Source organism: Schistocerca nitens, chromosome 4 (genome assembly GCF_023898315.1).
Source record: "Schistocerca nitens isolate TAMUIC-IGC-003100 chromosome 4, iqSchNite1.1, whole genome shotgun sequence".
NCBI lineage: Eukaryota > Metazoa > Arthropoda > Insecta > Orthoptera > Acrididae > Schistocerca > Schistocerca nitens.
In genome coordinates this window covers 772,581,254-772,609,064 of record NC_064617.1, presented here as the reverse complement: position 1 = coordinate 772,609,064, position 27,811 = coordinate 772,581,254, and the positions used below count along the sequence as shown (strand labels likewise).

Genomic DNA, 27,811 nt, shown 5'->3' with positions numbered 1-27,811 from the left:
ATGTATTCATGACACTCTGTGGTATGTTGTCAGAATTTTCATTTTCAGCTAGGGCAGAAGTATCATCTGCAAACAAAGTTAAATGACTACTGAGACGCAAGCCATTTACACAGAACAGGAATAAAGTGGGTCCAAGGCCTGGGCCTTGAGGAACACCTTGTGACACAGTTTTCCACTCGGAGAAGTGATCTACTCCATTTGATGTGATTACTACCCTTTGTTTCCTCTCCAAGAGATTTGATTCAAACCATTTCAAAGCAACATCCCTTATTCCATACCAATTGAGTTTGAAAAGCATCATGGCATGGTTTACAGAGTTGAATGCTTGTGTAAGATCACAGAATATTCCTGTGACCTTAGCTTTCCTATCTAGTGATGAAGGAATTTTTTCGATAAACTCATTTATCGCATCTACTGTGTTTTTGCCTTGTTGGAAGCCAAATTGGTTATGTGAAATGATATCATTCTGTGTGATGAAGCATTGTATCTGTAAAGCAGCAATGTTTTCAAATATTTTTGATATGACATGGAGTATAGAGATGGGGCAATAATTTCCCATATCATCTTTTGAACCTTTCTTAAACAATAGTTTTACTTCCGCACATTTCAAGAGATCAGAGAAGTAACCTTCTTCAAGGATTTGTTTAGTATGAGAGAGAGAGCATGAGCTATTATGCTGTAAACTTTTTTAATTATTTTGGTGGGTATCCAATCCCAGCCGGCAGAGTTTTTGTCTTTTAAGGAGAGTGTGACATTTTCAACAAATTTTGCTGAGACTGTGTTGAATTTTTTGAGACATTCACTGGTGTTGCCTTTTAACCCAAAACCATTTACTTTCTGCTCATAATTTGCTATGTCTAAATCAGATTTTGCTACATTTATGAAGTACTCATAGAAGCACTCAGATATTTGAGCTGGATTTACAACCGATTTTTCCTTAATTTTGATTTCTAAAATGTCTTGTTTACGATTTCGGGCACCTAATTCAGGCTTAACTACAGACCATACTGCCCTTGTTTTATTTTTCTGTCCTAGAATGAATTCGTTATTTGCAATTTGTTTTGAAGCTTTCACAACTTTTTCAAAAGTAGTTTTATAGTTTCTAACATATTTTACAAAATCAGGATCTTTGTTGTACTTCAGTTGATTGTGCAGCTTCCTTTCCCTCTCACTTGATATTTTTATTCCTGGTGTGATCCATCTTATCTTACTTGATGTTTTGTCGCAATACGATCTTGGTGGGAAAGCTTCATTAAATACTTCAAGAAAACTGTTTAAGAATGTACTAAAGTTATCATTTGTTGAATCACTAACCCCAAAACACCACTTAACTTTACTTAGTTTCTCATAGAATATTTCAATATTTGTTTTACTGAAACTTCTTTTGATATACGTTTTTCTTATATTATGTTTATCAGTTTTTGGCAGTGGGACAAATAAGGCTGAGTGATCAGAAAGTCCTAAGTCTAGACAAAATTTATGTACAATATCAAAGTAGTAATTTGTTACAATGTTTTCATGTTGCTGAGTGAATAGTTTCTCTGGTGAACTCCGAAAAATTTAGTTTAAAACCAGACTTTTTAACTGAATCAATAAATGTTGTTGATTATTTATTGTCATTTGCAGTGTTTATATTAAAATCTGCTGCTATTGCAATTTTTTTCTTCTTGTGTTTCTTTAGTTTATCTAGCAAGTACTGGAATTTAGAGAGGAATGGCGTGACTAAAGCCCTTTCCGGAGTTCTATAAATTGAAATGATCAACATATTAAGGTCTTTAAGCTCTACGCAACAACTTTCGAATATGCAATCACCATTTAAACAATTAAAATCTGTTTTCAATTCATAGCTTATAGAAGAGTCCAGGAGTATGCAGCAACCTCCGTGAGATTTTTTCTCCCTGCAATAGCTGGTTACAACATTGAAGTTTTCAATTTTATTTAAAATATTTATTGTATTAGAGCTAAGCCAGTGGTCATTTAAACAAATAATTTTTATGTTTTTATATTCTGAGAGAAGAATTTGTAACTCATTGAGCTTATAGCTTAGGCTGCTGGAAGATTTAGAACTTAACTCGTTTATATTCGAGTGCATCAAATAAGAACTTTTGCTTGTTTTAATGGTATTAAGCATACATTTTCATATGCACTCTTTAGCAGATTTCTTTTCAGCTAACAGGCATTTTTCTTTTACATCCCCTTCAGTAAATGTTAGTTTCCCTTAGTTTTAATGATTTTACAAACATCCATAAACATTTTGCTGAAGGCCATCAATCCTAGTCTGTTTAGATGCAGTCCATCCTTGGCTAGACATTCCTTGCCCAAAAACACATTTGAGTTTATAAATATTGCACCTAGTCTGTCACAACACTCATTAATTCTGCAATTGATTCGACTGATATAACTGTCACTCACCGACCTCCTGTTTATGATTCCGCTGATCACTATCCTGGAAGCAGGGTAAATTTTTCTGGATGATCGGATTATATTTTTTGATTGGTTAATAATTTCCTCTTTGCTGTATCCCTTGAGGGAATTTGTTCCAACATGGATGAAAATGGCTTTACAATTTTTGTTCGCTTCTTTTTTGATGTTTTCTCTTGAATTTTTAATATTTTTGAAATAGTTACTGAGCTGATGGGACGTAATTCCTGGGCAGACTTCAACTTCACAGGTAGGCACTATGACATTTTTCAACATGGTATCAGCAATTATGAGAAATTCATTTTCAGCTACACTTCTAATACTATGACGTCTTTTGTTCTCGAACTTTCCACTTGTCCATTCATATGTAGTATTTATGCCTACTGAGTCTGCACACTGAAAAAGCGTAAGCACCCATTCTGCTTCGGATCACTTCCCTAGTGGCACCATCCTGTACACATGAGCAAAAATTGAGGTCGTGCAGTGCTCCGAAAGACTGCAATCCATTTTGATGGAAATGCAGGCTCACAATGTCCTACAGAACGTTTGAAACGGTCACCAAATGGGGAATTATTTTACCTCCAGAATATTTTTCCCAAGAGGACGCCATCATTTAACCGTACAGTAAAGCTGCATGCCCTCGGGAAAAATTACGGTCGTAGTTTCCCCTTGCTTTCAGCCACTGGCAGTATCAGTGCAACAAGACCATTTTGGTTAATGTTACAAGGCCAGATCAGTCAATCATCCAGACTGTTGCCCCTGCAACTACTGAAACAGCTGCTGCCCCTCTTCAGGAACCACATGTTTGTCTGGCCTCTCAACAGATACCCCTCCATTGTGGTTGCACCTACAGTACGATAATCTGTATCGTTAAGGCACACAAGCCTCCGCATCAACGGCAAGGTCCATGGTTCATGGGGAGGTGTATACTGTTATCATGTTCTAAATACACCATGTACAATTAAGTAATACAGCTTCTTATATTGTGGCATCTGAACAACTTCCAAATATTTTTTGGTCTAGGTGCACTTCAAGCATATGGCTTTCAAATATTAGATGAAGTCCATGCAATGTCGACAGAATTACCTTTTCATGATACTGATTGATTTTGGGTAAATTATTAGAGCCAGGTCTAAGATGTACTGAGAATTTATCTGTCCACATTTCATTACAGTCGTCAACGACATCTCATTTCTGAGGAGCCAATCCGATCTCTGTAGCAATATGCAATGTTCTCAACAAGGAATTAGATCGATAGAACAAGGTATTCTTATACCAGTTTCTTAGTCACGATGGACTGTATTGCTTTTAAGAAAACAAGATGGCCAACTTCGTGTATGTGACAACATTAAAAGCCACAATATATATTCAGTCAGTCATTGACATACATGCGATTACATGATCTGAAGAGCTCATTCCAAAATTAGCCTCTGAACAATACTTTTCCAAGATGGGCATGTCAACAGCATATTTTCAGCTACAGTTAGATGACTAGTCTAGAGAGTTTATGGTATAATCAACAAGCCATTTTGTATGTATCATTATAAGTGGTTACCATTAGGTGTAGCTATCACTCCAGTGTTTTTCCACTATACCTAGAACAATTAATACAGGACATTCCTCATCATTCAAACTACTAATGCAATATCACAGCCAGTGGTAGTTCTAAAGGAAAAAATCTTAAATTATTCCAGACACTACAAACATACGGTTTGTGTTGTAATCTTCAGAAACGTGAATTCTTCACACCTGAAATCAAACTACTGGAACACATCATTAGCAAAAAATGTTATCATTCAACTCAGAATTATGTTGAAGCAGTTAGTCAGCTAACTCCGTCTACCAATATCAATGAACTAATCTCTCTTTTTAAGTAAAGTAAATGATTATTGGAAGTTCATTTTCCAGACCTCACGCATGTCTCAGTCATTAAACCATCATGAGATGGAAGATGCTTGCCCTGTGCCACATCTACTCACCAGGCATCTCAGCACAGATCAAGCAAAGAGCCTACACCTCTGTAATGTGTCACAAGTGGTACCACTACAAAAGTTCTTATCTTGGCCACCTTGGCAACACTTGTGTGAGCTTTCAGCTCTTGGTAGTAGACACATACTCATACTTCCTATATGTGATGTGTGCAAACAGTGTGATGTCAGCAGCTACCATCAAAGTCTTAGAGAACATTTTCATCCCCACACACACCCTCATATCAGATAATGGTGTTCAGTTTATGAATGGCCTGTTTCAGGATTTCGGAAAAAGGAATGGCATCTCACTTCAGCATCATTACATCTGGCCTCGAATGGCAAAGCCAAACGCTTCATCTGAAAAATTAAAATGCAGATGATAAAAGTGGTGACATCTTTTAGCAAATGGGGCATTATTAACTGCTTCCTGGCACCTTGCTGGGCAATTCAGTCAAAGGGAAGTCATCAGTGGTACTTCTTCATGGCCTCTGCCACATCACATTACTAGATTTTGTACTCTCAGCACCAGCACTCCAAACTACCAGACATGCACCCCTTGGAGTTAGCTGAGTGGTTTGGGCCCCAGGATGGTTTCCCAACATTATCAAAATGGTTTTCAGCTCAAATATATATGAGGCGAATAGTAACAGGGCATGCCAATCAACTCCGACCACACATACACGAGAGGAGCACTCAGTACTGCTGCCACTGTTGGCATCTGTTGGGCTCCCAGTACCAACCAAGGTCAAACTGCCAACCGATATAGAGACACAGCTCCCAACACCCGGAATATCCACAAATTTTACCCCCTCCCAATCTACTGGTGAAGCTCCTGCCAAAGACTGAGCCTTTTCCCAGCCATACCAGCTGGTTTTGAGGGGGGTAGGGGGGGAAAGCCAGATCTTTTATTAAATAAAGATAGCTGTGGCTCAGATGCTGATGTGAAATGGCAACATTTCGCAGGATTTCTTGGTAGAGGTGTCCAGCCAGCAGGACACTTATCAGGGGTGCCATAAGTTTCCCCAAGTGAAATTCCCTGATATTTCCTTGATTTCCAGACAAGTTTTAGCAGTTTTCCCTGACAAATTATGAGATCTCAAGGGTAAGTAAAGACATAACTTGACAAAAATAGTAAGGACTTCTGTATTTCTAAACGAGTGAGCAAAAATCTTAAGTACTAACATCAACATCTTGTATAATGACCTGCTTTTAGATGGAGAAAGCAAGCCAGATAGTATATATGTTTCACTAAGACCACTAATGTTACTTTATTTCAATACAGTGAAACACATTTGGCGATAAAAATACACATTTTGTTGGAGGCACAAGACAGATTTAAGATACCTTCACTTCTTTCAGAAATATCCTCAGAAAAATGTAGGCCTCTTGAAAGAAATGTATCGAATAAAATTTTGGTTCTACCATGTTCTTTACTGTCAGGTATTACCCACTGTGATTCTACAGATGTTTCTATCAAGAAATACACGAGTACACAGTGTACTAACCGCCAGTGACTGCCACAATTTTCTTCTTCTTATCGCCCATGGCTTCTAACATATAAACTACTTTTGAAGTGACAAAATGAACTAGAATAAATGAAATGTATATAAAACGATGCACTGTAAAATGTACAATATTTCCCTGATTCTCCTGATATGTTAGAAATTTCCTGATATTCCCTGATTTCCAGAACTTGTGGCAACCCTGCTTATTGATACTAAAAACAAATTGGTCTGCAATGGCACTCGGAGGTGGTGTACTCATGGTGCACGAGACACCAACACAGGTGGAACCGGCAGATGGAACCACTACTTTGCAGGTGGATATGAATATGATCATGCATTCTGGATTGGACTGGTCACCTACAAGTTGCATGGACTTGATTTGTGAGGAAACCTTTCACATCACATTTTGTGCTAGTCAACAGCCACTAGGCCACTCTGTTGACTTTCCATTCATTTACGTGTGTGAACTGTCCTTGTTCTGTGTCAATAAAAGATGAGCACAGCTGTGACCAGAAAAAAAATCTACGGATTTACAAAACAAAATACATCATGGTAATAAAGTGTTTTAGTTGATAATAGTATGTGAAACTAAATTCCACAGTCATGTGCAGATTATGGAATCTGTTGAAAGGCCAAAATAAATGCTGTGGTTACAGTTTAACAGAGCTCCATGCTGGTCAGAAATCTTCATTAAATACAAAGATTAATTTTCATTTCCACTATATTATCTTCTTTTCTTTTACTATGCTAACACACATTAATGTTACCCAGAAAGAAAGGCTCATGTGAATCCACACATGGAGGGCACGTAGAACCTTGTATCAGCATGTGATTAAGCTTTTCATGAAATGCATCTGATTAAGCTTTTCATGAATGATATACCGGACGATCAAAAAGTCAGTATAAATTTGAAAACTGAATAAATCACGGAATAATGTAGATAGAGAGGTACAAATTGACACACATTCTTGGAACGACATGGGGTTTTATTAGAACCAAAAAAATACAAAAGTTCAGAAAATGTCCGGCAGATGGTGCTTCATCTGATCAGAATAGCAATAATTCGCATAACAAAGTAAGACAAAGCAAAGATGATGGTCTTTACAGGAAATCCACCATCATTCCTCAACAATAGCTGTAGTCGTGGAATAATGTTGTGAACAGCACTGTAAAGCATGTCCGGAGTTATGGTGAGGCATTGGCGTCGGATGTTGACTTTCAGCATCCCTAGAGATGTCGGTCGATCACAATACACTTACGACTTCAGGTAACCCCAAAGCCAATAATCGCACGGACTGAGGTCTGGGGACCTGGGAGGCCAAGCATGACAAAAGTGGCGGCTGAGCACACGATCATCACCAAATGACGCACGCAAGAGATCCTTCACGCGTCTAGCAATATTGGGTGGTTCTAACAAAACCCCATGTCATTCCAAGCATGTGTGTCAATTTTTACCTCTCTATCTACATTATTCCATGGTTTATTAATTTTTCAAATTTATACTGACTGTTTGATCACCCGGTACCTGTGGGTTTAGCAGCAGCCTGTCTTATGTAACTGGAAAGACCACAGTCACTTCAAGCTAAGTCAAAGACAGTCCATTAAAAAGTGGAAATTTTAAAGCAAATGTAGTATCCCTAATGTAATTCTTTTGTCACCTCAGATTCAACTTGTGCAAGGCACACAGCAAATGTAGTGAACTATGTATGCACACAGTGGACAGAAGAGGGTCATATGCAATGATGAGTGGGTGCTGGACCACACAATTGGAACAAATTGAGTAATAACCATCCTCTTATTTGCAATGTTCCATTGTTTTGTCCAAATTGTTGCCACAATAGTGGAGCTCTTCAACAGGTATGAACATGTCTGCTACAACAGTTTGAAGTTACATGCTGCAGCTTGGACTGGTGGTACACATACCATTAATTTATTGTCCAGAAAACAGAAACACCACAGATTGCAATGGACAGACAAACAGAATTGTTGGTGTGCTAGGTAGTAAACCAAATGTAGTCCTTTTGGGTGACTCCCACTTTAACCTGTTCTTCAGTGATGGCATTATATGAGGGGTGTATGAAACTACACTACGGATGTAACTGAAATCTTTATTTGAAAGTAATCACCAGAGGCCTGAGCACAACTATCCCACAGTTCCATGAGTTGAAGAATTACCTGCTCTCAGAATTCCTGTACTGTGACAGGAGCCAGTCATCCACTGTGTACCTCAGTTTGTCATCTGAGTTGAAGTGCTTTCTTCTGATATGTTTATACAGTGTACCAGGCTGTAGGGCAGATGTCAAACTACTCCCATTTGAGCTTGGCCATTACATTTTGTGTGAGACTGGAACATTGGATGTGCATTTTTTATCATGTAGCAGAATCATTCCCTTCATGAGCAGCCAATCTCATTTGCTCTTGATGGCTATGGAGTGCTTCACAGTACATGTCACTGTTAATGGTTTTTCCATGCTCCAGGAACTGAATGAGTATCAGACCTTGGATGTTGAAAAGATGATGAGCACCACCTTGCCCACTGAGGGCAAAGGTTTGAATGTTTTACGGGGAGGTGATAATGCATGCTTCCAGGGTCTAGATGGCTTGCTAAGATATCCCACAGCAGCACATGTACTTCAACTGGTTTGGTTGTTACGAGGTTTTGTACCTTTTCATTTGAGCGCTCCTTAGTGACAAGTCTGATAGTATGCATTATTGTGAGCTGTGTAATGTACGTGGGACAATTGTGGTGGACAGGCGGGTAGTGAGTACATCGTACCGCAGGAAGAACAGTGACACAATTCAAAAGTGCAATACCCAAGAAAAATAGAATTAAATAAATCAATACTACTTATATTGAAACAGTATAAGCTTCCTTTTAATTTCAAGTAAGTATTTTAGACAGTAAATTTCATTACATTCTATGCAACACTGATATGAATATGTCATTCTGTATTCACAGTTGATTTTTCTCCTCAAGTATTGCACTTTTGAGTTGTGTCACTGTTCTTGCCAGTGTGTCATACACGAACTGAGTTTCACATTTTGAGGACAATTTGATCAATAACAATTACATCGCAAATGTTTCACAGTATCTCCACATGTCATACTACTGCAAGAAAGTACCCAGCCACATGTGGCGAGGAATGTACAAACCTTATTCAAAGAATTATATGTACCACTTCCCCCATTCCCTGTATATTCATAAGATACATCACCCAGCAGTTGTGTATGGCACATAATTAATAGGAAACATATCTGTTATAGTTCTCTAACAACCATTATGGATTCTATGTCTTAAATACATTCTATGTTTAAAATACACACCACATGGAATGAGATAGAATAATTACTCCCCCCCCCCCCCCCTCCCCCCTCTGCCACAGTGTTATGATATTTAGAGGTTGTGAATAGAGTACACAGGGATTCACACCATATTAAACTCTCAAACTTAGCAGTCATTTAAAGTTCTGTAACCCTATTATTCTCTCTGAAGTTTATTTCAGCAGCATAAACGTTTCTTCATATTGCACCTTCCACAAAAAAATGAATTTCTTATTTACTTAAAAAGCACTATCACTCTTAGATGTGAATAAAAGGTATCCCAAATGCTAGTTTATTTTGGAAATCAGCAAATAGTTGTAGGAAATTGGCCAAACAAGGGCTCAAAAAGGAAAAGTCATACAAGCCAAACAGTCAAGGGTGCGACAACACAACCGGCTGATATGCTGTAAACATGAGTTTGAGCAGTTGGAAAGGCGAAAAGGGTATTTAGGAAATATGAGATGTGTGGCAAACAGACAAAAGCATGAATGAGATAAAAGTGAGAGAAACAGATGAAAGGCAAAATAGCTAATGATACTGAAGAAGTAGGCAAAGTAAGATGAAGGTTATGTGAGAAATTACAAATGTGAGTTTCTGATGGTGGGAGAGAGTAAGATAAGGGTTGGGGGAGTAAATGTGAAAGAGTGAAAAAATTATGAAATTGATGGAGGATGGGACGAAGTGAGAGGTAGCTAATATCATGAGAAATTGCCACAAGTTGATGCCACCTTTGTGACCTTCGTTGACCTTCAAAGGCCTTACTGTTACACATCATTGGATTTGTCTTGATAGCCGCTATCAGAAAATAAGCACCAGACTATAGCATCCCATTTAATAAAACGAAGTTGACCTTCATATCTCTGAAGCGACCCCACGTAGCAACAAAAAACCAATGTCATATTATGGCCCCCGTTGTCCCATGCAACTTTTGTTCCACAAACTTTTCAGCTCCTATCATACTTTCGGAGTTATTCTTGGTGGAAATAGTTAGTGACTCACCCTGTATAACAAAACAAGTTGTTTCCGAGGCTGAATGAGGACAAATTATTTTTCAACAAGACAGGGCACACCATCACTAGAGTCACAAAGCGCATGAATATCTGAATGAAACTCTGCTGAGCCTTGGAAAGGTCATCAGACTTCTCATTTGGCCTCCTTGGTCAATGGATTTGATTCTCTGTGATTTCTTCCTATGGGTTTTCATTAAGGACAATATTTATGCACCAACACTACCACAGAGCCTAGAACAGTTGAAGAACTGGATTCATACTGCCATAACATCACTGACGATGGACATGGTTACCTGATTACTGGAGGCATTTGAGTATCAATGTGATCTTGTTCATATTGCTGCTGAAGGGCATATTGAACATCTGTAACCTAAATTTGAGAGATTCGTAAATGTGTGTCCCAGGCTTCGTAGTTGTCTGTCTTACAGCTTAACAAATATATGAATTCAAAATACAGATATTCTTTTTGGGACACTGGCTATTTCATCACGTCCCTCTATCGAGCTTGACATTACATCACAATTTCAGAACACCACTGACTTTATTCATCTCCTATGGTGAAGATGTGAGAAACTTTAATCGATTGTTTTCCTGTGCCAGAGGGAGTGGGGATCTGCTGCTGTCTATTTCCCCATACAGTATGAGTCATGACAGTCAGTCATTAGCAAATGGGGTGTGGATTCCTGTTTTCCTCTTGCTAGACATGGGTGATGCAATAGCTTTTTCTTCCTGGTAATGCTCTTGTCTCAAATTGCTTAAGCAGCTTATTGCATTCTGATAGCTGGCAACCAAGAAAGGGCAAGCTTATAGCAATCCTCTTATTCATATTGTTAGGTTGTTTTAATATTTCAATGGCCTCTCTGATCCTAATCCATTTATAAAGAAATGAGGGAGCACTCTATGGTTGAGATAGTTTTAAAGACAAATACCTTAAGGAACTGAGGCTGACATAGTCAAGAGACTCAAGCGAAGAATTTCACTCATGCCTAGAATTTATGGAGTACCAAAAATACACAATGAAGGCCATAGTGTGCGATAGTAAATGGAATCAACTTACACAGCATACAACTTGGCAACATACAGTGTGTCTCAAAAGGTACGCAACAACTTCAGTGTCTTATATCACCCAAACTAATAAAGATATTCACACCATGTTTGGCTTATGTGACAAACTCACAAAGTTTTGTTTGTGTGTGCTCCAGGTTGTCATGAGTGAAGCATAATGGCAACATTTTAAGAAAAGGCCCAGGTTCAAAGGAACTTCCAAATATGGAATAGGAACCACTCATTCTCACAGACATCAATACACTGGTGGTACAGGAATTTTACACAGACACAAAGCGTTGAGATGAAGCATCATATTCGATGATCTGGACCAAGTGAAGCCAAAACAGAATGGATATGGTTGGTTTTTCACTGCAGAAGTCTGTTTGGAGTGACATAGGTGCTGCAAACCCCAAAGGTGACCGTGCACCGGGTCCTCTGGAAACAATTACAGATGTACCCATACCAATTGCAGCTGAAACCAGATGACAAACCATAAGGTATGCAGTTCACTGTGGATGTTCTTTGCCATTTAGAGCAAGATGTAAATTTTCTAAACAATCTATTATTTTCTGATGAGACAACATTCTATGTGTGTGGTTCAGTAAACAGTTACAATGTTTGGATCTGGAGCACAACCAATCTGCATATGTGTTGGAAGAAGCGTGTGACAGCCTGAAAGTGAATGTGTGGTGCCGTTCGATGATTGAATGCATTGTGGAACAATTTTTTCTCGGAAAAAGCCCACTTAACTCTAACAATTACCTTGATATAATGGAGCTGTTAGTGTTACCATAACTGACTGACCACCAAGACACTGTCATTTTTCAACAAGATGATGCACCATCACACTAGGCCGAGATTGTGTGATATGTTGTAGACCAGGTGTTTTCAGATCATGTTATTGGCAGGGATGGTTCAATTCCCTGGCCTCCTAAGTCACCTGACATTAAACTCATGGACTTCTTTCTACGGGGGTACATCAAAGACACAGTCTACCAAATGCCTGTCAACCACATTGAAGATTTAAAGAACTGAATCATTGCTGCCACAGCCACAGTTGATGTGGGTATGTTATACTAAGTGTGGATAGAACTTGAATACAAACTGGTTGTTGTGTCCAGAATGAGATTTTCACTCTGCAGCAGAGTGTGCTCTGATATGAAACTTCCTGGCAGATTAAAATTGTGTGCCCGACCGAGACTCGAACGCGGGACCTTTGCCTTTCGCGGGCAAGTGCTCAACCATCTGAGCTACCGAAGCACGACTCATGCCCGGTCCTCACAGCTCTCCACAGGAGAGCTTCTGTAAAGTTTGGAAGGTAGGAGACAAGATACTGGCAGAAGTAAAGCTGTGAGGACCGGGCGTGAGTCGTGCTTCGGTAGTTCAGATGGTTGAGCACTTGCCCGCGAAAGGCAAAGGTCCCGAGTTCGAGTCTCGGTCGCGCGCACAATTTTAATCTGCCAGGAAGTTTCATGGTTGTTGTGTGTTCACCAAAGATACACATATTGAATCTGATTGAGCGGCATCTGCATCTACATCTACATCTACATCTAAGTGATTACTCTGCTATTCACAATAAAGCTCCTGGCAGAGGGTTCAATGAACCACCTTCAAGCTGTCTCTCTACCATTCCATTCTTGAACGGTGAACAGGAAAAACAAGCACTTAAATTTTTCTGTGCGAGCCCTGATTTCTCTTAAATGATCATTTCTCCCTATGTAGGTGGACACCAACAGAATGTTTTCGCAATCAGAGGAGAAAACTGGTGATTGAAATTTCATCAGAAGATCCTGTCACAACACAAAACGCCTTTGTTTTAATGATTGCCATTCCAATTCACGTATCATGTCTGTGGCATTATCTCCCCTATTTTGTGATAATACAAAAACTTTGTGAGATAATGCGTTACATAAGCCAAAAATAGTACGAGCATCTTAATTAGTTTTAATGCTGTAACACATTTAAGTTGTACGCATCCATTATTCAGCTTGTAAATTAAGATATCTAGTTGGCAAAACAGGTTCTTACATGAATACTTCTACACACTTTATAAACTCACCAAATAAAATATTAGTTATTTGTTTCAAAGAGCACATTAATTACATTGGAGTGCTAATGACAGTGTAGAACTGGTACACGGTGGCCATGTGTCCATTCATCATTGACTTAAGTAAAGGCTGTTAAATGATGTATATATGCCAATCAGCCATATGAACCAACAGACTAGGATGGAATGATGTGAAGACATAAGAGAATGGCAGAAAGCAGCTATTGTGTTTGGACCTGCTCATAACTACATTCTGAATTAAGTTGCCTACATAAGCAAGGTGGTTGTACAAAAAATATCATAACTGAGAGTGGTGGAGGCAAGTGTCAAGCATTGTCAATGACAATCGGTTTCAAACCGTAGAAATTACTGCTTTCAGTAATTGCAGGTCCACCTCAACCAGTTTCCGAGTGACAATTTTGAAGTGAACTGCATGCAACGAACATGTAAAATTGGGTATCTTGCAACAGGCCTTTGCTCACAGCAGCACATAAAGCACACATGTTAAATGGACCAAACAACACAAAAACTGGAGAGTACCTCACTGGACATGTGTAGTGTGGTTTGATAAGTTGCGGATTGCCACTTTTCCAATGATGTAAGATTTAGAGTGGACTGGCAATCCAATGAGGCATTTAACCCTCAGTGTGTGGAGGGTATGGTTCACTGGAAGTGGTTTTGCGATGTTTTGAGGGCATTTTCCATACAATGACTTGGGTCCACTCATTCAGGGTACCACGAATGTGGACAAGGATGTTAATTTCAACCTTCTTGCTGACAAAGTGTCATCCTTTGTTCTTCATGATGACAGTTGCATGCCCACATTCACTGTTTGACAAGGGTGTAAGACATCCTATCACATCTCAACTTGCCTGTTAAATCACTCAGACTCACATCAAATGAAAACTATTTGAAACATTAGTTGAAAATAGTAGTCAATATTTCTGAAATTCCGTAGCTCTATGGGATCTAATTATCAATGAGTGGCTTCAGATGGCTCTGGCATACCAGAAGAAACTTGTGAATTGACAGTGTTATCAATACTACAGTTAGTTTAACATGATATTAGCATTGTGTTTTCTGAGGGACTAACACCTTTTGTCCAGTGTGTTTAATATGCATAAAGAGAGAGACAATTTTAACAATGGATCTCATGGTTAGCTTCGACATAAAACCCTATTTAGAAACTTGTCACTATATGAAACTGATCTGCCACACCAGACTGAGCTATTTTTGTTATCAACTTGCTTCAAATCATGAGGAAAATATCACAGACAGACAGTTTAGCATTGAGTTCTCTCCTCTTCTCATTAGCAGCTGACATATTAACAGGTGCCTTTATTTGAAGCAGTGGCACTTAGTTCAGCTCCAATGGACAATCTGTTCATCATATGGTCCACGCCAGTAAGGCAGAACTATACACATTTTATCAATATTCAAACAAGTGAACATATTAATGACACTGGACGGGACACTAGCACATAGAGCTTACTAAAACCCAACACATATGGACAGGTACTTCCATGCTGTATCTCACAATCACCCAACACAGGCAATTCAAGCCACCTGCCCACTCATTAATGTCCCTGCCTGATGGTTACCATCCCAAACACAGAACAACAAAAACCAATAAAAGAATGAAAGACAGGCAGGACATAGATCAACTGCAGCCAGCAGCGTGCTTACCTTATGTGAAGGAAGCTCCATCTACTGCAGATATGAGCAATGTGGACTCTTGAGTGTGGAGACATATACAGCAGAGAAATTGGCATGCCAGCTGCAACACACATCTGGGAGCACGAGTGCTACATTGGGTGACCCAACATCAGAAAAACTGTGGCAGGAAAATAAAATTCAATTAAATCTGTGTGCTTGCCAAGCAGCAAGAGATGGTCAAGTGAAAGACCAAGGAGGCCTCTGCAACATTAAAATGTCATAATGACATGAACAGAGAGACTCCCTATAGACTTGTACCTCACTGGCTGCCAGCCATCAGAGCCCTACAGACTGCAGGTACAACTTGAAACATGAGCATTACAATCGAGAAACTGCCGCTGAGCGAGTCATGTCAACCAGGAGGAAAACCCCATTCTCTGATGCCTGCCAGTCATGGTTCATACTATACTGAAGCAACAAACATCACATACCCACTCCGTCCACCAATGGAAAGCAATCTAACAAAGTTTCCACTCCTTCCACCACAGGAGACCAACAATATCAATTGTGCCCAAAAATGAGATGCAATTTCACAATCACTAAGAGGACATGACAAATATAATGGACACTGGGCAACACATTATGCCAGTACACACAGATGAAGACCACCATGACCATGACCAAAATGTTAGTGACAGTAATTTTATAACACAACATAGCACCATACCCAGTAAACATTTATGTTGACTGTGTGATATTCATGTTCATCACCACAAGCTGTGCTCTAATAAAAAGTTATGGAGCAGTCTTGAGTTACGGATTATGTGACAAACCTTTAAACTGTTGCCTTCATGATAGTATTTTCCAATGTAAGTCTGAAGTTTGTGACAGTTCTCATCTTCAGTCTGCAGTTCCAGCCACCATCCTATTATTAGGCACCCGTCTTGCTCCTGACCCAACGGCTTCCATTCTCTGACAGTACCTAAAAAATAAAGAAATAAATCTCTTTTTATTTCAAATGACATATATGTCACAGAATACATTTTTCTGTATATAAGTAGTCCTATAAATCTGGTGAACACTCACAGAACACAGTCTAAATAAAAAATAAATGTCACATTTAAAATCAACTTGCAATATAATTAAAATTATGTAATGAACTAATACCTTTGTAATGCAACATTAGATAGAATACCGTTTTAATATCAAGGATGGCATATAAATAGCACTGATGTGCAAGCTGACATCACAAGCTAATGTTTACCAGAAAAATAGTTTCGCAGTTAGTACTTGCATTCTAGCATCATAATTTAACAATTCACAAAAATTTCAAAATCACTTTCAAACAGTTCATTACTGATGTATCTTCACTCATAACACAAGCCTGTCCATACAGTTCACAGACTCGCTTAAAGAGGTCACCTGGGTTGCCCCCTGGCACTCTCCAGTGAGCCGCCAAAGAAACAATATTACTTCAATCACAAATAAGTGGTTGGACTATTCTGTAACCTGTATTACTGTTGTTCAATCAATGTGTTCAGTGCACAACCTATACTTCACAGTATTTTACACATTTCTCTATAAAGTACTACATTCCATAAATCGCATTTGTTCTTGCTGTAGCGAACTTGGCAACAAGTGAGGGTTACATTTTCTCTACACCTCAGTGTCAATGCTAAGTCACTCGACAAACATCTCGATGGAAGAAATATTCCAACATCTCATTGTCCAGCAGCAAGCCTTTGTGGAACATCAACAGGGTCTCAACACTATTCTAAATCAAGTGGCACCAGCATTTTCGTGGCGGTTTACTTTCCCCCCTACAAGACATGGTTACACCAACATTTCGAGGTTTTTCTCATGGATCATGTAAACCTGTGTCAGGCTTGCTTTCTTTTCTGGCTTTCACTGTGCATTTATCAGTTGCTGTAGCAACTTTTGCCTTTACAACAACCAGCCAGTTTATCATTTGATGAAATATGCAGGCTTCTCTCAACCTATTACTGTGACAGAACACATGTCATGTCACTGCGACACGTGACCATTGTCAGCAACACCCAAACCAATCTTACAAAACCTGGGCTGCAGAAGTACATGGGATGAGCCATCATTGTAAATTTGTCACTAGTAACCATCATGAATCCTACACTAATCATGTGGTGAATTATGTTATTATTTGTCTGGTCCTGGATAGGGAAGTCTGCGAAAAAGCACATCAATGTGGGAATCCGAAGCTTATGGATGTGCTCAATACAGCAAAGTCCTTTGAAGTGACACGGACCACAGGCAATCAGATTGCAGTGTGTGAAGAGGTATCAGAAGTTGCAGTCAACCACTCTTAGGCATGCAGTAAGAGCTCAGGATAATGGGGAAGTCATTGCAGGAGTACAACCTACGACTCAGCGTCACATGAGGCAGTGTCGGTTATGATCACAGCAGCAACAGGCCATGTCACAGCAGCAGCCACGTTCCCTCCTTCTGTCTTGTCCATAAAGCTTTATTCAATATGAGCATGCTGCGTGCACTAAGCACTGGGCAGTTTGCAGTAAGTGTTGAAAGAAAGACCACATTGCATCAGTGTGTAACTCCTCTTCAAACGTGGCAAAACACAGTGGTACTGATTGACATAAAATGTGTTGCTAAAATGACTGTTTCTCCAAACAAACTGTTTATTGACCTGTGTGTGTTTAATAAATTGCTAAAAATGCAAGTGGACACAGGGGCTGCACAGCTTTAGTAAACATGGACGTGGGCTCCCCTCATCTCATGTTTCACGTAAGATTGTTATTTACACTAAACAGCAGATTCTGACCATAGGTCAGGTCTCTGCTCCTGTCTCTTACAAATCTGTTGTTTACCCTTTCACCTTCCTTTTTGTGGATCGTTTCCATATTGCAAACCTATTTGGGTGAGACGCTTTTAATGCTTTCAGTATCTCCATTGCCAATTAGCTAAATTTAGTGTCAGATCTGTTTCTGTATCAGCAACTGGAGTCCCTCTGCTCTGGGTTTTCGTCTCCATTTTCCCCTGGGCTCAGTTGTGCTACCATTTTTCAGGCCCACATTACTATGAAAGAGTTTGCCCGCCCTCATTTTTTTCAGCGCCAACAGGTGCCTGTTGTGTTGTGCAACTCTGTCAAGGCCGAATTAGATGATCTGACATCAGTCGATGTCATTTGGCTTATTTCTTCCAGTGAATGGGCTACACCACAGGTCATCGTTAAGAAGCTGACGGCTAAGCTTCACCTCTGCAGTGACTTCAGTGTCACAATTAATGCACAGTTCATGATAGATATATTCTCTGACCTGCCACAATGATTTGCTCACAAAATTGTCAGGCGGCCACTACATTTCCAAGATCAATTTATCAGAAGTGGACTTCCAGTTCCTCTTGGATGAGGCCACTAGCCACCTTCTCGTTGTCAATACAACTTTCGGCTATACCAATAACAACAATTGTCTTTCGGCATCACTAGCACGCCCGCAATTTTTCAGTTTTTTAGAACAGCTGACAGCCTCTGCTCCTGGCTACATCAATTACCTTGACAATATCGCTGTTTTGGGTTCTTCCCCCAAAGAGCACCTTATCAAACTCCAATCACTGTTTTCTGTTTTGCTGTCTGTGGGGCTAAAGTGCAATTTCAAAAAATATCAATTTTTCCAGCCATCAACAGAGTGCCTAGGTTTTGAGGTATACCACACAGGGGGTCAAGCCGTTGCATCACCATGCTGATGCAACTGCAGCTTTGTCGCAACCAACGTCCATTAAGGAACTGTGGGCATTTCTAGATAAAGTTGCGTACTACCATAATTTTTTACAGGACGTATCCACTGTTGCTCAGCCACTATGCACACTTCTGTGTAAAAATGTGCCTTTTTTCCATGATCCCCAGCTTGTGGCTGAGTGTTCTCTTTGCTTAAATCTAAGCTTCAATCTGCCCCGTGTCTGACCACTTTTCAGCTGGGTCAGCACCTCTTGTTGGCTATAGATGCCTCTCAGCATGGTCTTGGTGTTGGTGCACAAATACGCAGATGGGTCTGAATGACCCACTGCTTACGATTCTAAGACTTTAACTCCCGTTCACAGCAGTATTCTCAGATTGAAAAGGAGGCTTTAGTGATTGTGTTCGCAATCAAGAAATTTTATGTCTTCTTGTATGGTTCAAAGTTCCATTTAATCACAGAGCACAAGGTATTGGTTACTCTTTTTAACCCTTCAGCATCCGTACCAGTCAGGCAGAGCATTGTTTGCAGCAGTGGACTCTCTTTCTCTCCCATTATCATTATCAGATCCATTACTGGCTGACGGTGCAACACACCAATGCCGATGCCTTATCTCGCCTTCTGATCTGAGTGAACCTGGTGTTCGATCATGATGAGTTGCTTTGTTTCTATTTAGATATTGAGAACCACAACACGGTCAATGGTTTTAACATCACTAGTGCCACTATAGCATTGGTCATCACTGTGGATCCTGTACTCTTTTGTGCAGCACTGTTGGCTGGAAAAACCCCCGACTAGTGCCTCAGATTCCTTGCGCACTGCCTTTATGTGTTTGACAGAGTTCTTTTGTTAGCTATGGAGGATGCAGCTCCTCAGGTTGTGATTCCTGCTTCCTAATGCCATAATGTACTATGGCTTCTGCATGTTGGTCATTGGGGGATGGCCGGGCATAGAGGGGGATATTACATGGCTTATCATTGCTTTGTACTTACTGTGTTCAACAACATGTGGCCTCGCGGATGACTTTCATCCTGGCTGATGACATGGCATCCATGGGAGCGTCTACATGTCAATTTTGCTGGGTCCTTCCTAAATCAGTCTTCGCTTATTGTAGTGGACATCTATTCCAAGTTTCCCTACATGGTGCATTGTCTATCCACATCCACAGCAGCCACTATTTCAGCCCTGTCTAAAATTTTTGCAATTGAGGGGCTTCTGTATACCATGGCTACAGATAATGGCCCCAGCTTGTTTTTCAAGGATTTACATCTTTTTGTCAGGCTAGTGGTGTTTGCCATCTCTCAGCTCACCCATCTCATCCTCAGTCTACTGATGAGGAAGAACACTTTGTTCAGATGTTTAAAACTTAGATGTATCTGGCAGGTCACCTGAAGCTGTGTCAAACCATTTTTTGAGTTGGTACTGTTTCGCTCCAGTCGAGGACAAAAGCCCAGTAAAGCTGCCACATAGGTGTCACCCACGGACCCTCTTTTACCTACTGCATCTAATGCCACATCCAATGGCCACACTGGCTCTGCAACAGTTCCAGCCAGGTGTGTCTGTCAGGGCTTGTGGTTTTGGCCACCGGCTGAACAGGGTTCATGCCTTCATTGAGCATCATCGGGGCTTGCACCTGTGCGTCGTGTGCACTCCTTATGGGTGGTCATCCTGTCACTTCAACCAGTTGCGGCTGTGCACAGCACTGTCTATTCTGGAGTGCCCACCATCTCCCCTGCCCTCGATGCTGCCAATGCCTGTTCCTGGTTTACAGATGGTCAGTTTGCACCAAAATGGGGGTCGCTGCCTGAAAGATTACTGTCTGGGGTTCCTGCACTCCTTGACTGTCATCGCCGACACAGCCCCCTCTGCAGCGGATGCCGCAGCTGCCACCACCTCTGTTGCTGGGTTCTATGTGGCCACCATCTCCGACAACCCCGCTGATGACTGGCGCCAACTGCTGACCTCAAAGAGGACATCACTATCAAGATGTCATCCCCGGTCCAGGCCCTACAACTTCTCACAAGTGGTGGGATGGAACACCAAACCAGCCCCTCATCACTTCTACCCCTACTCGCTGGTGCCTGCCCACTGCATGCTGCAGCAGTCACTGTCGTTGGGCGATAAAGTGGACGTCAGCATCATCACTGGTGTTCCCCATGACTTTTAGTCTCAGTGCCTTGTGAGAAATAAGTGCCTTTTTCCCCTTTCTTTTGCTTTTTTTTCTCCTTTCATGGTACCAGTGCTTTTTTTGTACCAGTAATTTTTTGCCTAGTGATTTTATGTATGTATGTGGTTTTCCCACAACTGGAAGGAAGGAGTGATGTACCTCCACTCATGATGTACACAACTTCAGAGACCGCACGTCCACATTTCACAGGCCCATTCAGAGGGGCTATCTGGGTTGGCCTCCTGGCATGCTCTGGTGACTGCCAAAGAAACAATACTATTTAAGTGATTGCAAACAAGTGCTTGGCCTATTCCATAACCTGTATTACTGTTGCCCAGTCGATGTGTTCATTGTACAACCTGTACTTCATTGTATTTTACGTGTTTTTCAATAAAGTAATACATTCCATAAATTGCATTTGTTCTTGCTGCAGCAATTACTAAGTACGAAGTCAACATTCTAAATCAACTTTGAGACAATCCTTGAGACATTGAGTGTAGTTTCTTAGAAACTTCAGAAAAATTAATTTTAGGTACAAACAGTGGCAACCAATCGTTTAATGAAATATTAGTTTATTTTTATAATTGAGCCATATCTGTGTCACACCAGCTCTGAACACCTTGCCACGTGGGTCATATCCTTGCGGAAGACCAAGCTGCAACACTTGTTCTACACACCCAACCAACACATCCCTATATTCCACTCTGTCATAGACATATTCTACCCAGTCAGAGGCAGGAATCCTTGTGAAAGAAGTCATATCATTTGCTGGCTTTGTTGTAACTTTTGCATTGCCATTCAAGTGGGCAGAACCACCAACCAATTGTCCACCCAAAAGAATGGCCACTGACAAACTACAGTCAAGAGCATGGATAACCACCCTGTGGCTGGCATGATGCTGAGTAAAACATGTTGGACTTTAATGGCTGATTCACAAATTGTGCCAACTGGACACCCCCCCCCCCCCCCCATGCTAACTTATATTTATTACACTGATAATAGTATCTTCCTCCCAACATCTCTATAGATTCTGCAAACCTCCAAGCCTCAATCTTTGCAAGAATTTGAATATTTTGGTATGTTTTACAAAGACAATGTATAAGAAATATGTCACTAAATTCTGCTGGTGTTTTCTTCTTTATAATTTGCTAGCACTTGGGAGCTAACTAAAATGAGTGAATGAATGTATAAATACCGAGATTTCTTACAAAACACTTATCCAACCCATCCTGGAATATTGCTCAAATGTGTGGGACTCATACCAAATAGAACTAACAGATGATATTGAATGTATACAAAAAAGGGCAAACAAATGGCCCCAGGTTTGTTTGACCCATGGGAAAATATCAGAGATGCTGAAAAAACTGAAAAAACCACCTGATGAAAGATTACTTACAGGAATCAGCTTTGAGTGAGAAATTCAGGAATATACTACACACCCCTTCTAATCACTCCCCCAGGAATTGCAAAGACAAGACAAGACAAATAACAGAATGCACAATGGGTTTTAAATTATTGTTACTCCGGAGCTTTCTGTAGCAAGAGGTGCAATAGGAAGTACCCTCTGCCATTCACGACATTGTGATTTGTAGAGGATACATTTATACCATTTATTACGAGTTTATATGTTGAGTTCATATAACCTGAATTGTAAATGTTCATTAATAACTAAAAAATAAAGGATTTTCGGATGTGTGTACAAGTGAACATTTTTTTCTTCTCTTGATGTAAGGAACCTGTCCCTAAAGTTTGTAAAAGTACTTGTGAAACACTCTGTAGGTTTAGATTTAGAAATAAGAAATTGAGATTCTGAAGTCCAACATTAAGCATAGATACCTGTCTGTTGCATCATGGTCTTTGAGAGGAGATGCATCTGTCATACAATGATCAGCCACATCATCATGATCACCAACCTAATAGCTGGTATGTCCAGCTTTGGCAAGGATAACAGGGGCAACACATCATGCCAAGGAAGTAATGAGGTCTTGGTAGGTCGCTGGAGGGAGTTGGCGTGACACCTTCCTTTACAAGTGACCTAATTCCCGAAAATTGTGGGGAGGGGGTGTTGAGCTCTGATACCACGTTCAATCTCATCCCAGATGTGTTTTAAGGGGTTCAAACCACTCCATCACACTCCTTGCCTTATGACATGGTGCACTATCTTGTCGAAAATACCACTGCCATCTGGAAACATGGTCATCGTGAAGGGGTGTACATGGTCTGTAACCATGGTACAATACTCCGTGGCTGTCATGGTGCCTTGCACAAGCTCCCCTAGACCCATGGATGCCCACATGCAAGTTTCCCAGAGAATAATGGAGCTGCCACCGGTTTGGTTCTATCCCACAGTACAGGTGTCAAGGAGCTGTTCCCCTAGAAGACGATGGATTTGTGCCCTCCCACTGGCATGACGTAGAAGATATTGGGGTTCATCAGACCTCACAACACTCTGTCACTGCACAAATATCAAGTGCTGACATCACGTGCCCATTTCAATCGTAGTTGGTGATGTCGTGGTGTTAACATTGGCACATGCATGGGTCATCAATTGCAAAGGCCCATTCTTAGGAGTGTTCAGTGCACTGCGTGTTCAGACACACTTGAACTTTGCCCAGTACTAAAGTCTGATATTTGTTCTGCCACAGTTTGCCGACTGCCCTGTTTTACCTGTCTGCCCAGCTCACAATGTCTGACATCTTTAATGAAGGGTGGTCATCCAACCCCGCCACATTTTGAAGATGCTCACCACAGCACTCAGATCGATCACACTCCTTCCCCATTCTACACATGGACAGCACACTCACCAATACAACGTGCACCGTGCATGTGCCTGACTGGTAGTTATTCCTCATCAGGTGATGATGCTATTGCTTGGATGGGTTTATATTGATAGTAGGTCAGTGGTCATAATGTTCTGGCTGATCAATGTATTTCTCAATACTAACAGTCAAGTCTCAGTTAAACAATGGAAGATCTGAAGTAGTAAATTATAGAGTCAGCCAAAAGTTTATCAGGGTTGGAAGTGAAAGCTTTTGTTAAAAGTTAAAATGAACATAATATGATCATTAACATTATAAAAATACATAAATGACACTTCTGAAACTGTAGAATAAGTTTTTGTTTCACTGGCCTCATGCTTGTAATATACTCTGAAAGCAATAATAGAGGTAGCTGTGGTTTTTAGGGCTTTATCTTAAAAAGATAGTGTTGCCATAGGTATTTTGGTAGTGTGATTGCTGGAATGCAATAATTGTGTGTGATGTTGGCTAACTGTTAAGTAGTCAGGGGCATCAGGATTTTCCACACAATTAAGAAGTGTCTCTGTCTGCACAGCTGTTTGGCAGCCACACAACAAATATTAGTCTAAGGGCATCATGTTTGGATTGTGTGGGCAATAATAAGTTATACAGTGAAAGCTACTGCATAATATCAGACTGTAGGCATGCACTGTCATGAACAAACAACTGTCACATGGGAGCATGGTTCTGTGGCTTAGCTCAGTGACAATACCAATATACATCCATAACTATTAGAACTAAATACAAATGCTTCAATCATCTTTAAGCATCATTACATGCAACCAGTGTCATCAAGCAAAATTATATGTAGAAAAAGTAAATAAAAAGGTACTTATCCAAATATCATCAAGTACAATTAATAGTTGCACTGCAAGGCATCGCATATTATTTGACCCTCAGATACATCCTGTATGACAATTTAGTTATGACTGTCTACCCATATAATATGTAATAACTCAAGCACTTAACAGAGATGTCATTCTTCCAGATAACTAAAAAAGTCGTCATGTTCTGCATGTTTAAATACATATTGTAGCAGCAGACTGAATCTGGGACTGATGATGAAGTTCCTGGTAGATTAAAACTTTGTGTTGATCTGAGCTATTCAGATACGACTCACAAGTTTACTTCTGCTAGTTCCTCTCTCCTACCTTCCAAGTTTCACAAAAGTCCTCCAGCATACCTTGTCGGCTTCTTACTCTGAAAAGAAACAATATAGCAGAGAAATGACTTAGCCACAGCCTAAAGGATTGTTTCCATAACGAATTTTCAGTCTGCACTGATTTGAAATTTCCTGACAGGTTAAAACTGTGTGCTTGACCAGGACATCAACCTAGAATCTTTGCCTCTGATGGACATTTCTCAACCAGCATTATGGGATTGTGGTTTTAAAGCACCACCTTTATTGCAATTGGTGATCTTTACTTTTGCTTCTAGTGCCAGAATATACTTGCTTCATTTCAAAAGAACCGGTACATATGAAGTAATTGCAACCAATAACGAGAATCAGTAAGCAACATAATTGGAAATTAGTCAGAGTTGTAATAAATTAGTCAGAGTTATAGTAATTATAAATAAAAGAAACCAACTTGACTCAGACCATGTGCCTAGCCCCGCGTGGCTATATACACTTTTGAAAAACTGTGTTATCTGCATGCTTACACTCTCAAAATCTTTGTAAAAGCTTAATACAATATAGCATAGTTGTAACTATAGAGAGTAAATTGGATAATTTACTGCAATGCTTCTTATTGAAAGGTAAGGTTAATTTAACTATCTACCTATGAATACTTGCTTGAAAATGGAATTATTATATTCCAAGAGTAGCAGAAAAATATATATTACCATGCTCAAAAAATTGGTACTTTAACATACACAGTGCCAGCCATATAAACATTTGTGGTATCTATCACACATAGATTCGATAATACTGAAACTATTCACTAACAATTTCATACAAAATGGCATTTGACCCTTGTGGGCAGTTACTGTGTCTCCATAACCATCAACTGCTGACTCTTTTAACTTCAATGGATCTATATAACAGAAACTCCTTCAGATCATTATGAATCATGATTGCTTGTTCCCCTATGTCAAAAACCAGTAACATAACAGCCCTATTTTTTTTAAAAAAAATTGCATTCACACATATGAAACACATGTTCAAAGTTTGCTGGAAGTAACTAAGAGCTCTCATTCACAAATACTGGATGAATATTGTTCTAACCAAGAACACAAGGGAACACACTGTCATAAAACAGTTATGGTTTATTAGGTCACAGAGTGACAACAACAAGAATACACTGGATATAGTTACAAGTAATTTATTTATTTAATCATATGGCTGGGGCCACCCATCAGGCAGGCCATTCGCCAGGTGCCAGTCTTTCAATTTGATGCCACTCTGACGACCTGCAGTCAATGAGGATGATAGGATGATGATGATGATGATGATGACAGCACAACACCCAGTCCCTGGGTGGAGAAAATTCCCCGATCCAGCCGGGAATCGAACCCGGGCCCAGAGGATAGACAATCTGTCATGCTGACCATTCAGCTACTGGGGACAGACATTAAAAGTAACGAACACACATGACAACTGAGAGCCCAGAGGCCCATGCATGGCCATATAAAGATGCTGTCTCTTTACTGTGTCGCTGGAGTAGTTCTGTGCACACACAGTGGAACAGGTGACTGCAGTCGGTGACTGTGCTACCCCTGGCAGCCACCTGAAGTGGCAGTGGGTGTGCCGTTTGAATGTTGACGCGCACTACGATAGCTGTAATGGCCCAACTTACGTCTACTGTGGCGGGAGTGCAGTAACTGGCAGGTGATGACACTCCTCCTTCCTTGCATGGGGAAGAACCAGGCATCACCATCCATGATGCTGTGACTGCATAGACATCCACGTGTGCGTGGCAGTGTCAGGCGGTGATAGTCAAGGTGTGAGAAGTACCTCATTCACTCAGCCCTGTACATATAGATGAAAGTGACTGGTACAAGGACATCCCAAATGCCCACAGATGCCCTGGGTGATTGGCGTACAGGACTGGCGACTGCAGGCAGGAGCCATCTGGACATTGGTAGTCCGCCACATGGGATGTCATTACAGAGAGCGTCAATGGCAGATTGGAGAGGAGAGGCTGTAACAACAAAGATGCTGCTTCTGTCCCCATTGACAAAGTGCCAGCTCAGCGCAATGTGACATGGAGGCCCTGGCCGCAAGAAGCAAACCTTCTATCGGTTCTGACAAAACCCCGAACACCAGAAAGGGGCCACCGTTAGGCCTGCCCGAGACTGGGAGTGACCAGGGGCACTGAAGAATGGGATATCACACTTTGCCATAGGTGCGGGGTGAGGGGTGGGGGTGGCGCCCTTCCTGGAATGGAACTAGTTCTGGTGGCATGCCATAAGTCAATCTTCAGTGTGAACAATGAAGATCGCATCGGCTGAGGATGACAACTGGAATCTAGTGAGGGTGACATCCAAAACCCAAGGCCCAGACTGGTGCGCTGGGCACAAACTTCGATGAAACCAGTGTTGTTTAGGGATACCTACTCGGTAGCAGAAGGGCGAGTGGCATCTGTGGCTGTCGGCTGTGCAAGAGCTCGGTGGAATTTTTGGTCCCAATTGGCATCAGTTTGTAAGAGTTTAAAAAGCTGTGACAGACTCTGTGGCCTGGAAATGTTCTATGTACTTGCACATCTGCATCTTAAACATCTGAACAAGGTGTCCCACCTTGCCATTTGACTGTGGATAGAAGGGAGGCACCATGATGTGGCGAATGCCATTACATGTACAAAAGTCCTTGAAAGATTGTGCCATGAATTGAAGAGCACTGTCAGAAACCACAGTGTAAGGCAAGCCTTCTATGAAGAATATCTTCGACAATACCTTGACAGTTGTGTCTGCTGTCATTGATGGACAATAAACAACATAAGAAAAATAATGAAAAGCACCAATGTTCAATAAACAGAAAGGGTGTAATAAATGGACCAGCGAAATGAATGTAGACTCTTTACCAAGACTGTGTAGGGACCAAGCATGGTGGAAAAAAAGTGCATGCAGCACCACCTGCTGACACAATCACCTGTGGCAGGCTGTGACAAGATATTCCACTTCCCAATTGATACCAGCCAAAACACAT

The 27,811-nt window shown here is 40.7% G+C and overlaps 1 protein-coding gene across 3 annotated transcripts in view; it reads right to left on the bottom strand.

Moving 5' to 3' along the window:
- LOC126253107 (protein pigeon) overlaps nucleotides 1-27,811 on the bottom strand; it is a 486,240-nt gene that overhangs the window by 395,174 nt on the left and 63,255 nt on the right. For all 3 annotated transcript variants that reach the window (XM_049954213.1, XM_049954212.1, XM_049954214.1), the window contains exon 2: nucleotides 15,811-15,959. In XM_049954213.1, coding sequence (XP_049810170.1) covers nucleotides 15,811-15,959 — 149 coding nt within the window. The remainder of the gene's footprint in view (nucleotides 1-15,810; nucleotides 15,960-27,811) is intronic.